The sequence below is a fragment of the Carica papaya genome, chromosome 9 (genome assembly GCF_054855325.1).
Source record: "Carica papaya isolate Zhongbai chromosome 9, ASM5485532v1, whole genome shotgun sequence".
NCBI lineage: Eukaryota > Viridiplantae > Streptophyta > Magnoliopsida > Brassicales > Caricaceae > Carica > Carica papaya.
Window position 1 is genome coordinate 35,082,177 of NC_142317.1, and position 16,066 is coordinate 35,098,242.

Genomic DNA, 16,066 nt, shown 5'->3' on the forward strand with positions numbered 1-16,066 from the left:
ATCATTTTCCCTTCTTGGGATTCTTTCCATGGTGGGAAGAGTCCGAGGATGGAACTGCAACGGTCGTATTTCCTTTGTTAAGGATATTTTTGTAATTTTCTACGAACTTCTTTTTAAATTCTCTATTTTAATTCTTTTTTTTAAAAAAAAATTAAAAATAGGATAAAATTAGCAAAAGATTAATAAAAACTAAATTGAGAATTATTTTATTTGATTTTTTTATATCTTTCGAAACGATTTCACAACTCGTATAAATCGGAATATAAAATCCCGTGAATTAACGTAAAAATTAAATTAAAGAAACATTATAAACTATATTATATTATATTAATAAACATCTATAAACGAAGATACAGATAATATAATTTTAGTTTTATAGTACTCTCCGTTATATATCTATTTCAAAAATAACTAATCACATCAATGTAGAAGTAAATACTAATTTAAAGAATAAATATGTCTATTTGTCGTTTGAACAAATTCGTTAAATTTTAATATTATCATTCTTTCAAAAAATTACGAGTAAAAAATAATTCAGGTGAAATATATTTTATTCTGTATCTTTTAACGTGTCATCATCATAACTGAATAATTCATACAACATTATTTTCATAAAGTATCGTTGTCAAATTTTTTATAAGAAATAAATTACATGTTTCTCGAATATGTTGAATTATTAATTTTAGTCATACATATCCTTAATTTATCTTACGTATAACAAGTATTTATACGTAATTTAAAGAAGTAATAGTTATTTATCATCAAAATTTACAACTCTTTCTATATAATCTAACATAGTAATATAGATATATATATATATAAAATTATATCTCCAACGAAATTTCAATGGTAATTCGGTGCAAATTATCTATTTAACATTACAAAATCGTTCATTAAATGTTAAATTCTCCCGACTCACATCAAATTAAATAAGAATTTTTACACACCCGTTAATTAACATATTGAAAATTACAATTTAAAATAAAAAATTACTAAAATACGAAAATTTGAGAACTTAACATTGCTGATAAGATTCGCGTTCGTTGTTTTTTATAATACTGAATATTTAAACATAATAATTTTTTTAAATTATGTAATTTTAGTGTAAACTAAATTTTTATGATTTGTAGAAATATGATAAGAACTTGTGAATAGTTGAAGAATTTACTTAAAGTTATAGCAAATGATCTCCTTTTTTTTATGTTCTTCCCCTCTTTTTTTCTCTCATATTTAGGACTTTCTAGTTTTTTTTAAAACTGAACTCCCACATGTAAACATATTCATATGGTGGGTCATAAAAAAAGTTTAGTTATTTACATTGAATTCTATAAGTAAAGGTTAAATTTTGTGAATGATACTCGTAGATTCATTGTCAAATGATAAATAATTATTTTTTTTGTTGGGTGTTAAAACATGTGGATTATGCAAACCTTGGGTTTTTTACTGTTTTTTTTTTATGTCGCAGACAGAAATGGGTAAGTATAAGAGATGGGGAATGAAATGTCTTTTGAGTTTCTGTGGAAATATCTTCAGACCTATTTCGCGCATGTAAAGCGACCGGCTTTCTCTCTTCTGGGTCAAGACTACTGCGAGCTGGGTGGTGATTGTAGTCCTTGCTAAGCCGTTTTTCGTTGGTAAAAAGTACTCGACCACTGGTATGTATATATATATTTTCACGTATAGGATTGGTCCTTCATCATCAATTTGAATCCCAGCTGGGTTTATCGTGATGTAGTTTTACAGTAACGGGAGAGAAATGGAGTTTTTTGGGGTTAGTTTGTGACTTAATTTGACTGAGCCTTGGTACTCTTTGGGGTTGTAGATTGAAATGGTTGTGATAATTATGACAAATTCTTTCATGGGTGTATCTTGTTTCCATAGAAGTGGGATTTATGGTTCTAGTTATAATGGGAAACTAGTTTCATCTTGTGGGTTTTCAAATTCACAGAAACTTATATATCGAGTTGGTTGGAGCAGAATAAATGTTGAAAAGATAAGATTTTTGGATTTTAGGATGCTTACTGTTGGAGCTGTTAATGCCTTATCCAAGGGGGAGACTGATAATGTTCTATCTGGTGGTGGGATTCTTGAAAAAGAGTTTGAGTTTAGGCCAACTTTTGATGAGTATTTGAAGACTCTGGAATCAGTTAGAACAGGGCGGGAAAAGAAGCAAACCCATAGATCAGATAGAGACAAGGTGAAGCATGATTCTAGTGGAAGTGATGTGCTGGAAACACCGATTTTGGAAAGAGGTGAAAAAGATGTGAAATTGAGGGATTCAGGTGGATTTCCAAAGGGAAAAAAGATGTCTAAAGTTGGCAAACACCAAGTGAATGGGAATGACAAGGGAATCGCTGCTCGAGAAGGTAAAGTGAGACATGACTTTGACCATGAAGAGAGGGGCATTGGAGAATCAAGGAATCGCTTAAATAGAGAAAAAAGAGGCAGAGACGAAATAGTACCAATTATAGTGGGAGGACAGGCCATGAAAACGAAACATTCTAAGGACTCCAGGTTGGGTAAGAGTAAGAAGCTTCAAGATCCTCAAGAAGGCTCCGTGATATCATATAATGCTCATAGCAAAGGAAGTACCATTGACAAGAAAGGGGAGTTAGGTCGTAACAGAACTTCCACAGATATGTTGGGGAGGAAAGAGAAAAGCTTCAAAGGAGAAAACTTTGGTGTTACACTTTCAAAGGACCGTATCCAGGCTGAGAGAGATGCCGAGAAGAGAACTGTATCAAGTAGTCTAAGGTTAATTAGAAGCAGCCAAAAAGCATCCGGCATTGAAAATTATGGTAGTAGTTTGGAAATGGAAAGAGCCGCCTTTAAGAATTTTGAGGAACCTATTGATGTTGTGAACAAGCCAGGAGTTCCAAGGATAGAAATGGAGGAGAGAATTCAGAAGTTAGCCAAATGGTACGGACTTTATGCTGTCTTCTTAGTTTCTGATCAGTACTTTTTTTATATTTAAGAAACTATTTTTATATAAGATAATTGGACTCGCTTTTAGCTATTAGAATTATATCTAAGGTCTCTTTATCATTGGCTTTGAGGCCAATACTTTTTAGCATCCTATTAAATAGAGACATCTTACTGATGGTTTATGGAAGCTAAGTCTGGGAATTAAGATCTGAAATGTCTGGCTTTTGTTCTTTCACTTCCCCGGACATCTAATCTGTATAATTTAATAGACATTGGTTCTGTGGACTTTATAGGGTTTTTGACTTGTACTAGCTTTTTCTAAGAACGGCACATCCTTGGTGCGAATTCCTTGTTTCCTGAGTAAATGATGTGGTTTTCAGTTAACATATCCAGTTTGAGGGATATAAAATCCTATTTCTTAACATAATTATGGTCTTTGTTTGCAGTTTTTTTCATAAGAAGTTTTGGATCTATGTTAATCTGCACCTTGTTTGCATTTTCGAGTTTCATTGCTTGCTGTACTTATTATATTCTGTCTGATTCATGTTAAATCAGTTTGTTTTAATAGGTTGAATGGTGCAGACATTGATGTACCTGAATGGACCTTTTCTAAGACGATGCGAAGTGCAAAAATCAAATATACAGACCATACTATATTGAGGGTGATCCAGATACTTGGTAAACTCGGAAACTGGAGGCGAGTTCTACAAGTAATTGAGTGGCTTCAAATGCGTGAACGTTTCAAATCCCACAAGCTCAGGTAAGTTTTTATGTTCAACTTATGATGGATAGCATGTGTTGCAATGTAACTGATTTTCTGCATTAACTAATTAAGATGTCGAATAAGTAGTTTACTGAAAAAATCCACATGAGCTTCTCTGTAATTTGAAATATATGAAATTTTCGTTGAGCCTGGGGAAGGTAATTCCTTGAAAATGCTTCTTTGGAAGTTATCAATTTTTTTAACATTTTCATTTGCTTGTCCGGGACTGGATGGGCAAAAGCAGTGCTTGTTGGTTCTTAGTTTTTATAATATATGTTGTTGTACCAAAATCGATTATTTATTTAGTTCTCTCAGGAAATTGTCGTCATGATATGTTAGTTCCTTTGACTAAGTGTCCTCATTATGCTCTAGATACATTTACACGACTGCTCTTCATGTACTTGGGAAGGCAAGGAGACCTGTGGAAGCTCTCAATGTATTCCATGCGATGCAGGTAATGCACATTACATTCTAGGTATTTTCCTTGCTCTTTTATCGTGATTGCAGAGGAGGAAGAAGGAAGTTCCCAATAAAGTTTTCTATTTTTCATTCTTCAGCAACAAATGTCATCATATCCCGACTTGGTAGCCTATCATTCTATTGCCGTCACTCTTGGACAAGCAGGGCATATGAAGGAACTCTTTGATGTGATTGATAGCATGAAATCTCCACCTAAGAAGATGCTCAAAACAAGCGTACTTGTAAAGTGGGACCCTCGGTTAGAACCTGATATTGTTGTCTATAATGCGGTGAGTGGTTGCTGCTTATATCCTGTTTCTCTGTATAGTTGTCTGTATCAGCAATTCCAATTTCTATATCAAGACGGATATTGATGGCGAATGATAGAATCCCTCACTTTCGAAGTTAAATAATACTTTTGTTTTTGAGGCTGTGTGTGATATAATACCAAATCTGTGTGGAATTTGTTTGCAAGTCTATATTTATTTAAACTATAAGATTGTGAGCTTCCTATTGAAAATGAAAACATTTAAGGTCATGTGGAATTTCATGCAGAATTGGAGCAATACATTTTAAATTCTAACAATTTTGACGGAATTTGTACTGTATTTTTTTATTCCACTTGAAATTCTATTTGAATATAATTTTTTTTATTATCCTAATACAATTTATAAGCTCTCCTAGTTGAATTAATTGTGGATTTACAAATGACCACAACATGGAATTACATCAGTTCTGTTAGGCATCCAGACAAAGTGTACGGTAGAAGCTACAGTGATGAAAAATTGAAGAAGTTTATCTTTTATACTGTTTATTTTCTTGAGAAGGTCGTATTGTTTAATCTGTATGTTTGTTTGATTCAGTAATTTCTTTTAATAATTTGTATGCAGGTCCTAAATGCTTGTGTTCAGCGAAAACAGTGGGAGGGAGCATTTTGGGTTTTGCAGCAGTTAAAGCAACAAGGTCAACGACCTACAGCTTCAACATATGGACTTGTCATGGAGGTAATTTTTGCTTATAATTTCTCAATTTCACCTGTGATTTTTATTATTGATTGATCATATCTAAACGTTTACTAAACTAGTGCATTTTTTATTTTTTACTCGGTACTCAACTTTTTCTTTTCTTTTATTCTTATAAACTGAGTGATAAGGCTCACAGATTATTAGATGATTATTAATTTTCTAACTCTCTTATGAATTTGCTCCAGCATATTTTTTTCAATACACATTTCGTTTCACTAGATTTCCAAAGAGATGAAATCTGTATTTTCGTTTTCATTGCATTAGATTGTTGTAGAATGGAGGAAAAATTCATACTGCAATTGGAACCTTAAAAAACATTGGCTTATCATTAAATCCCAGGGGTTTATGTATAACCAGAACATAACTGGGACCACTACATGCAATTGTGTGGAAATACATTCCAGTTTATAGTGGTAATTTGAAGCATTCATGAGTATTTACCTACTTCCTACCTTTTACAGACATATAGTTGGAGTACCTGTAGAAAGTTGTAGTCCAACAAATTTTTGTTTAATTACATATCAATTGTTTTCTTATGCAATTTCTGTGAGATTTGCAACCTTTAACGAGAAATTGTCAGCAACATTGCCATCTGGACATCATTCTATATTGCTGCATCTCCATGACTGCCCTTAGTGGCAATACCGATCTTTGTTTGCCTCCCAACTGCTTTCTTGTATTAGCTTTTGATAAAGAATGTATAATATGCATAAATAAGGTTAAACTAGATTAAAAGATATTAAAGTAAAATATACCCTTTTGTAATTAATTGTAGTTTTCCTTTTTTTATCCCGAGAACTTGTATATATAGGGACCTATTATTCAATGAGAATACAAAACATTTCATGACAGCTTTCTCTTTGCGACGTACATCCTCATCTTCGTAACTGCAACTCTGATCGTTACCTATGAATTTCATTTCACCATTTCCAGAGTGCAGTAGAAAGTATGCTTTCCATTTTACTCAATCTTTTGAACTACTTCAAACAATGGTATTTCCATATCATGCGAGGAAATACCGTGTTGATCATTCATAGTCACATATAACTTGTATGTGGCGTGAGAAATCTTATGGAATATGTAAAAGGTGCCAGTTATTTTGCATAAGTTAAGAGTCAAAGGGCTCTTTTAGTAAAATATCGCATCCTACAATCAGTTTGGGTGTTTCTTGAAATTTAAGCTTGTAAAAGTGTTGCTTTATGGGTCTCAGTTTGTGCCCGATGATGACCTGAAGAGCTCAATCATGACTTTGTCCTTTCCTTTTTTGGTTTGGGGGATTTCTGTTCTTTTTCAACTCACCGTGAACTAGTGGAAAGGAGAAAGATGAAACGTTATTGGTGGGCAAGTTGGAAATAAAATTGTGGCAACTCTTGTCTTTAGGCCTGTCACTGGGTGCTAGACTGGCACCTAAGAAACTTGGATTACTAACAGACCTGCACATTTTAAACTACTGAAGCCTTATGAAATATACGACTGAGCTGTTGTAGATTGTGCCAAACTCGTTTGCACAATGAATTTGATACCATAAAGCTGGCTGTTGTGCACCATCGAATATCTCTTCACTACATCTTCTCACTGATAAAATTTTTAGAATTCATTGAAAGATAAGGCAAAAAGTTTGTCGTTTCCTCAAGTGTACCTTTCAAATTTATGTGTTACAGTTTGAATCTTTTTCTACTTGACTAGGTGATGTTTGCATGCGGCAAGTACAACTTGGTTCATGAGTTTTTCAGGAAAGTGCAGAAATCCTCCATTCCAAATTCTCTGGCATATAGAGGTATTATGGGACATGTTTGCTTTGTCATGCTGTTTTATAAAATTTTATTCTGAGAATGATTTTATGTTATCAACAGTTCTTGTAAATACTCTTTGGAAGGAAGGTAAAATAGACGAAGCTGTATGGGCAGTTCAAGACATGGAACGACGTGGAATTGTGGGATCCGCTGCTCTTTATTATGACCTTGCTCGCTGTCTTTGTAGTGCAGGAAGATGCCAAGAAGGGCTGATGCTGGTAATTTTTGTGAGCTTTATATGATATTATTTTCTTTTTTAATATATCTTTCTTTTCACCTTCTAGTTTATTTGAGCATGGCATACCAGATGATCAATGCAACTATTAGGATAAACATAATAAAGTAGGATATTTGTCTGTTTTCTTTTAAAACATTTTTCTAGCTCTGACCGTGACCTTATTATTACTCAAATTAAATCAGCTTTAATTGTAAACTTTTAAGTCTGGCGCGAGTTTCTTTTCCTTCCACCCAACGATCTGAGGTTGATGATTTTTTTGTCCGAGTCAAATTCTTCCTTCCTACTTCTAGATATGTAAGCTTGGCCTATCTCTCTTGGTGCCTTTTAATCTTATCTTCTTCTTTATTTTTCTCGCAAAAAGTGAAGCAAAGAAGAAATAAAAGGGAAAAAGAACTTGGCCTATCTCTACATTTTTCCCATTTTGGTGTTCTTATCAAATCACTTCTTCTCATCATAGCACATATACTGGCAAGAACCACTTCCACAGATCTTGCAACTTCTCTCCAGTTGGTTGTACCCTTCTCTTTTGAAGTTTGTTTAGTGGAATTCATTTGAAGTTTGTGGTTTTAATACTTTTTTCAAACATGAAAACATAATTATTCAGTTCAAAGAATTCTAATGGGAGTATTTGAAATTCAGATTTCTAGTTTGACTAGAACTAAATGGAATTTAGAAATGAAATATGATGGTTTGAAAGAGAAACTGGTCCTTTTGGTGATTCCTGTCTTCATAAAATTATTTAGAATGTGTTGCGGAAATGATTTCTCAAAACTAAGATTTCTAGATGAATTCGACAAAACTAATTCAATAGTCCCAAACATATTCTAGAGTGGTGTGATTCGATTTATTGAATTACTGCATATCCATCTCAAAATTCTTACTCTATACATGCTCATCTTATGCATCTGTTGGTTTCTGGCTACTCTTAACACTCTTGATTTGGCGAAGTTCAAAATATTTTGCGAGTAACAGAAGGATTGGGTTCTTTTAGAAGTCTTTAATTCTCAGGCAAGATGAAGTCAAGCAACTAATGGAATGAAAGTGAGGTAGTTATATGATGCTAACGATTTTGACTTGATTCGGAGTAGATAGTTCCAGATACTCGGATTTTTGTTGTTGAGTCATATTCTTTACTCTATGGAGGATTTAAAGGACTTCCTTGATATTTTGGTAGATATCTAAATAATTTGTATACGAATTGGCACCCTTTTGGTACCGGTTATTAATGATATTTTTCGTACTTTATATTTAAAATAAAAAAAAGTGAGGTAGCTAACTGATTTCACATCTCACTGGGCTTTTTTTTTTCATAGATTGAGAAGATATGTAAGGTTGCAAATAAGCCTCTGGTAGTGACTTACACTGGCTTGATTCAAGCATGTCTGGACTCGGGAAACATGCAAAACGGCGCACATATCTTCAACAAAATGAAAGATTTCTGCGCTCCAAATCTTGTAACTTATAACATAATGCTAAAAGCATATATGGAACATGGATTGTTTGAAGGAGCAATGAAGCTTTTCAAAGAGATGTCAGAAGGTGGGAATCCTATTGAAAGCAAATCGGACTACAAGGACCGTGTGCTACCAGATACCTATACATTTAACACCATGTTAGATGCTTGTGTTGCGGAAAAGAGGTGGAATGATTTTGAGTATGTCTACAGGAGGATGCTTCATCATGGATACCATTTTAATCCAAAACGCCATCTTCGAATGGTACTTGATGCTTGCAGAGGTGGAAAGGTATTCAAAATTCAATTTTCATGTGGGAATAGATATTTCACACAGAACTTAATTGATGGGTCATTATCTTCGTTCTATGGAGGATTTAGAGATCTTAATTGGCAATTGAATTGTAAATCTTTGTACGTGGGCGGACATCTCCTTGGTACTACTATTGATATATACGACACAATTTTTTATTTCAAAAGAAACTGCATCATGATTTATATATCCGAAGTGCCTCTACTTCCACTGCGGAATTCTTTGGCAGTGAGTTTTCAATTATCACTTGTCAAGTAGGAATCGAAAATTCACTTCCAAAAAAACTCCTGGTGGGAATAGAGGTAATTCGAATACGAAACTTATGATGCAATTTTACATATCAAGATTTGTCCAATAATCTTGTGCTGAGATTGATGCTATTTAGCATTTGCCTAAAAGATGTTTGACAATAGAATTGACTGAAGCAAATATATTCTGGTTCTTGCAGAAAGAAGTACTGGAAACAACTTGGGAGCACTTGATGAGGGCTAACCGGATTCCTCCTCCACTCATTAAAGAAAGGCTCTGCATGAAGCTCGAGGATGGCGATCATATTTCCGCTATCTCATCCATACCCAATGATGTTCCTAAAGGTGATATGCATGCATTTTCGAAGACTGCATGGTTAGATTTACTGAAGGAAAACGCTCAACGCTTCGAAAAGGAAACTTTGCTTCGGTTAATTGAGGAATTAAATATCCTTGTAGCCGAAAACGAGTCCGGAAACCCGGTGTTGCAGAATTTGCTAAGATCCTGTATAGATTTTTCCAAGAATTGGTAGAAACTCCTTGTAAAGTTCCAATCTGGAAAGTAGCTTCAAAGTTTTTGGTGTTTTCTTCTTTTAATTTTTCTGAGTCTTCCTTTTTGACATTTTGGGAGAAGAAGAACAGCTCATATATATATATATATATATATCCATATATATTTCTTTCTACAAGACAATTTTTTTTTTTTAATTCCTGAGTTTTAATTCTCACATGTTTACATAAAAATTCACCAAACCTTTCTTCACATAAACACAACCAACTCAAGAAGAAGTATCAATAGAAATTTTAGAGGATCTCAAATCTTTCTTCAAAGAAAAACATCCAATTGAATTTCATTCATGGAGAGATTAGTGATGGCAACGAATCGGATTTAGGGACATTCAACTCGAATCAATTAAGACAAGACGTGAGTAGATCAGTTCGTATCAATTCGATTTCAACTAAAAGATTAAAGATAGATTTTAGCAGACGAATTCGAGTTTACAGAACTAAGATTTCTTTCATCACTCTGTAGAAAAAGATCACACTTTTCATTTTCAACTCAATAATTTTATAATTATGGATAATTAGCCCTTAAATCTGACATGATGAACATGGCAACTCTTATTTAATCATAATCAAAGAAGAACTTAATTAAAAAAAGCATTGAAATTTAGGGGAATAAGAGTGTAATATTTCAACTAGTTTTCAATTAAACTCATGGGTTATCACCTAATCATCCAAAGACAGCTAATCCTAATTAATAATACCCAGTTCAGGCCTCTCTCTCTCTCTCTCTCTCATATATATATATATACATACACACACACATATACATACACATACACACACATATATATATATATATCAAAATCCTAACTTTGGTGGACTCTCCAGCATAATTGCACATTATAAAAGTAAGAAAGAAACTCATGTCAATGGAAGTTTAGAGTTAAATCTTTTTGATTATTTTAATTTGGTCATGATGCATGCATGTAATGCAAGGAAGATATATTAAAGTTAGCCCTCTTTGTACACCATGCTTCTTCAAGTATACATATGTGTGTGTGTGTGTGTATACATATATACATATATACATATGTATGTATATATGTATATATGTATAGACACACACACATATGTATGGGTACACAATGAAAAGATGCATCAATTAATAAAAATATGGAGACCTCATGTTTGTGTGATCTTTTGAAGCTCATAAGTCATATCAATATATATATATATATATATATATATATATTTCAGTTACATGTGCTTGTGAGACTTTTTATTTATACCAACCCTTTTATTTAATCAGAAAGAAGCTTATCAAAACATGGATTTTGAGATTTAAAATCTTTTATAAGCTTTAATTTTATACTTACTTTTTATTTAATGTCTTATACATATATTTACTAAATTAAATCGTTATAAATTATATGTATTTTGTCATTATTTTAAAATTATGAGATAATTTTAATTGTATTTTTAAAATTTAAAATTTTCAAAAATATTTCTAATTAAAATATGTGTGTATATATAAATATATCTATACAAATATCTTTTAAAATAAATTCGTTGAGATTTAATTCAATTTAATCATCGTAGTACTATCAACGTACTAATAACTGAAATATTTAATTTTATTGAATCAAATATTATAAGTCGACTATCATAAACTCATAATACAGTAATAATTTATAAGTTAATCGTAAAATACAAGACTTTTTATAACTCTCCCTCCCATGCACTATTTTCTCATAGCTAAGGCTAAGAGAAATAAGTGATACTTATGATATAAGTTTCCAAGCTTTCTTGCATGCCTACATTTTTTAAAACAATTCTATACGTATAGATGTGGTGGGCACACCAAGTCCATGAGCTAGAGAGATGGTGTGTGAGTGTATATATATGTATATATTATATGTATATATGTACAACTAATTAAGGTTGATTTCAATTCCATTCACTATAAATAAAAATATAAAATATAGATTATATATATATGTATGTATGTATATATGTATGTATGTACATATTCAATATAATATAGTCAAACCCAGCAAACCATCTACACATGTGAGTATATACGTATATGTAGATATTATGTACGTATATGTGAGTGCATGCATGCTTAAAGAGTAGAAAGTAATAACTTAGAAGTGTTACTTTGAGTAAAGTGGAGAAGTCAAGTCTAAATGCAAATTTGTATTTGTTTACTTAATTAATCAAAAAGCTAACCTGGTTTTTGGGTGCTAATATATTTACTCACATACACATATATATATATATATATATGTATATATACATGTATGCATAGACTATATCTATAGATTATATATGGAGAGAAATCAACACCATGTTAGGCAACAATTAAGACATTGAAAATTCAAATACGACCTAACCAATTGATCAATCAACCTAAAGATTAAGACAACCAATCTTTCAATTTATTAATTTCTTTTCAAATTTCGATTGCTACTCTTCTGAATTCACGTAATTAGACATATACAATCCACAAATCTATTCTGTAACTAATTTTTCAAAATCAGTTTGCGTAATAACACATATAATTATATTAATACACAACGAACTGTATGTAAATTTTTAAAACATAAACGTCTCTTGCAAAAATCTAAACATTTGAAAAAAAATCAATTACGTTACTAAGTGGTTAACTTTTTTTGAATGTAATAACTAATTATCGACTTTAATTTTAAATTTTAAGTAAGTGACTAATTCCAACTGGTTCGAGTTATATAATAGATTACTGGCTCGATTAAATTCAATAAATGTGTCTTAATTGAGAAATACAAAATCAAAAAAGAGAAAAAAAAATAGTGACCCACAACTATAATTAATAAATTATAAGAATTTGGAAATCAAGCACTAGTCATATGAAAATGATATGAGAGGCTTCTTCATATATATGTATCTCATCTTTGACTTTGTCCCCATCAATATATATATATATATGTATATATATATATATAAATTTTAGGGTTTTTAATTTTTTATCAATAGATTCTCTTTAAGTAGAAAGAGGAATTAAATTAAATTAAATTATAGAGAGTTATTAGGATAGGACTTAAAATTTTTGCCCCAATTTGAGGTTACTTGGAATAAATAAATTAAAAGTACAAAGCAAGTATGATTATATTTTTGCTATATATATAACCATAGGAAAGTGTAATATCCACTTGAATAAGTTAATATATTATTTTTAAAAATTATGTGTACATGCATATATATATATATATATTATATGTATATGGGTTAATTTTTGTTCATTAAAATTTAATTACTTATAATTGAACAATATTCTTTTTAAATAATAAATTAAAATCGAAAATAATTCAATCAATTATTTATATTATAACATGTTATCTTATGTAAATCTGTTATGTATATATATAAATTAAATTGAATATTGCATGATAATTTAGTTGATCCCGTACTTTAATATAAAATAAATATATAAATTCACCTTTTGTAAAAATAAATAAAATAAAAATATGTAAATTTTCATATTATAGAATAATAAAAAATATATATATTTTTGTTTCTATATTTATATGTATTTATGTATGTATTTATTCAAAAATATATATATAAATACAATAAATCAAACATAAACAAGTATTATATTTATTTATATAAAATTATGGAAGGATAAGAAATTCTCTCCCTGTCGTATAATAATTTTATTATTTAAATTAAAAAAAAAGGAATTGACAAAATTACCCCTACCTGGGGGGTGTTTTTCGTCTTTTCGCATTTCAAGTCCTCGAAGACATTTACGCGGGCAGGTGCTTCGTGCTTCGTGAAAGCACACTGTGTTTTGCTGGGCCCACCGAATCACTTTTTAATAACTTTATATTAATGATGATGTCTTCTCTGATTGCCACGTGTCCACCTCTGACTTCATAAATAAATTCAATAAAATAAATATCGAAAATTGATTACCCAATTAATTTTTTTAATTCTTTTAAGTAATTTTACTTAATTATTTAAAGTAATGGTTTAATTAATTTTTAATTAATTATAAATAAATATATATATAAGTGTGACTTCTGATTGCCACGTGTAAGAATATGATTGGCTATGTCGAACCTAACATAGTTAATAAGAATAAATTAAATATTGGTTGGTGAGATTGGGAATTTTGGCTACACTTATTTTTATTTTTTTATATATATATATATAAAAAAACAACAACGCAATACAAATTCCACACCCGAATATTACACGTCTTAAGAAAAAAAATTTCGAATTCTAATGATACTCATAAATTCTTTAAGAGGGTGCTGTAAGCGATCGTTCCTCAGAATTTTGGTTATATTTATTAATCTTTAATTCTTGTGACTACAGTAAATTAATTATATACTAAAAATTTGTACAAAAATAAAATGTAAGAAAAAAATTTATAATAAAAAATTTATATAACGAATAATTTTAAAGTGAAAAAATAAGTCGAATAAGATGTACGTTATATAGAGAACGCAACAGTAGATCAGAGAGGCGATAGCGAGGAATTCATGTATCGATTGAGTATCATAATTGGTTTGAATTTCTCATATTTTTTTAAATACATTTCATAAATTCAAGAAGCTCCGAGAAGTTAAGAACAAATGAATACTAAAAACATAGTTTTTTTTTTCTTATTTATCTTATAAATAGTAAGATTATTTTTCGGTAGTACTGTGTCAGTTGTTCAAAGAAAATGACAGAAAACAGAAGAAATATGAAAAATACGGGTGAGAAGAAAAGGATAATTTAGAGTACGAGTTGTCGGTCAATTATTATTATTATTATTTAATTTGTATATTAGTTTAAAAATCAATTAATATATACGATTTTTTAATATCACGTCAGGTATTACGTAACATCTACTATTAATAACGGGAATGAATTAAATCAATTGTTTAAAAAGTATAAAAATTTATTTGATTTAAAATTAAATTAGAAATTAATTTTAAATAAATTACAAAAGTTAAGGAAATAAATCACTATATTTGTCATTATTTATATATAATTAAAAAATAAAAGTCAATTACATTTTTTCTATATTTTTTCATTATACTTATAAGAATTTCACATTGCACAACCGTCTAGGACTAATATAAAATAATTATATACATACACACACACACACACACATATATATATATATATAATGAATAGAAAGAAAAAAAAAAGTGCTTAACAATTGATAACTTTTTTTGCTTTTGACTTTACAAAGGCTAACACATGATTGGTCCCAGAAATCTGCAATGCATATATATATATATATATAACATATACATACACACACATATATACATATATATAGAGACATACACGGTATATACACATACTAGGAGTAGCATCCCACTTGTGAATCACCACCAAAACTCATATTCTATATTCCCCTTTGATTATAATTTTAAATATATATATATATATTTTTTATATAGAATGTGGGATTATGATTCGGTGAGGTCGATTCTATTGTAGCTAACTTGCAATCGGTTCGTCCAAATTTCAATTCATTGTTTCTTATAAAAACAAAAAGAGAAAGAATTTAAAATAAATTAATAAATAAAAATGTTAATTTTACATTTTAGTGTTATATATATATATATATATGGTTCATATTATAAATAAATTTCGAATTTCTTTTATTATAATTACATACTCAATATATTAAAAAATTAAAATGATTTTTTAAATATTTTTTGCTATATTAAATTTTTATTTATTTATAATATATTAAATTACTTGTTACTTTATTTTTATTATAAATATGAGAGAGTTTTATTTTGGACCCATCTCTACTACTTAATTAAATACGTTACTTAATTTTTTTTAGATTAAAAAGAATTAAATAAATAGTATAAAAAAAAAATATATATAATAATATAAAATTATAAAAAAATAATAATTCTCGTACTAAAAGAATCGATACATAATAAAATATAAATATATTGCATATCGGTACTTACCAACTTTTAAAAATTAAAATTATATTTATTTATTAGGGTAAATTTTAATTTATTTAAATTAATAATAAATAAAATATATTATCTTAAAGTTATAACTCATAATTTTGTAGTTACAAAAAAGTAAAAAAAAAAAAGATTTTAAAATAACAGTGAACTATAATATTATTTTTAAAGTAAGATAATATAATCATATTTATTTGTGAAGTCGGAGTTTATGAATCCGACTTCTCTATCATAATTGTATTAATAAATATTGAATGGTGTCTAAGACGAGTACATATTGATTTTGTTTAAGAATTTAATTCTTTGATCGTAAAAAATAAAAATACTTCATTTTACTGTTAAAATAATATGAGATTAAAGACAT

General features: G+C 29.7%; 1 protein-coding gene across 1 annotated transcript; it reads left to right on the plus strand.

Moving 5' to 3' along the window:
* The first annotated feature begins 1,470 nt into the window (after window positions 1-1,470).
* On the plus strand, window positions 1,471-9,911 carry EMB2279 (pentatricopeptide (PPR) repeat-containing protein). Its single transcript, XM_088211267.1, has 9 exons — window positions 1,471-2,919; window positions 3,494-3,685; window positions 4,061-4,142; window positions 4,246-4,437; window positions 5,038-5,151; window positions 6,859-6,949; window positions 7,026-7,183; window positions 8,517-8,948; window positions 9,418-9,911. Exons 1-9 carry the CDS (start codon window positions 1,829-1,831, stop codon window positions 9,748-9,750), a joined length of 2,685 nt encoding a protein of 894 aa, XP_088067393.1. The 5' UTR covers window positions 1,471-1,828; the 3' UTR covers window positions 9,751-9,911.
* Window positions 9,912-16,066: the final 6,155 nt, after the last annotated feature.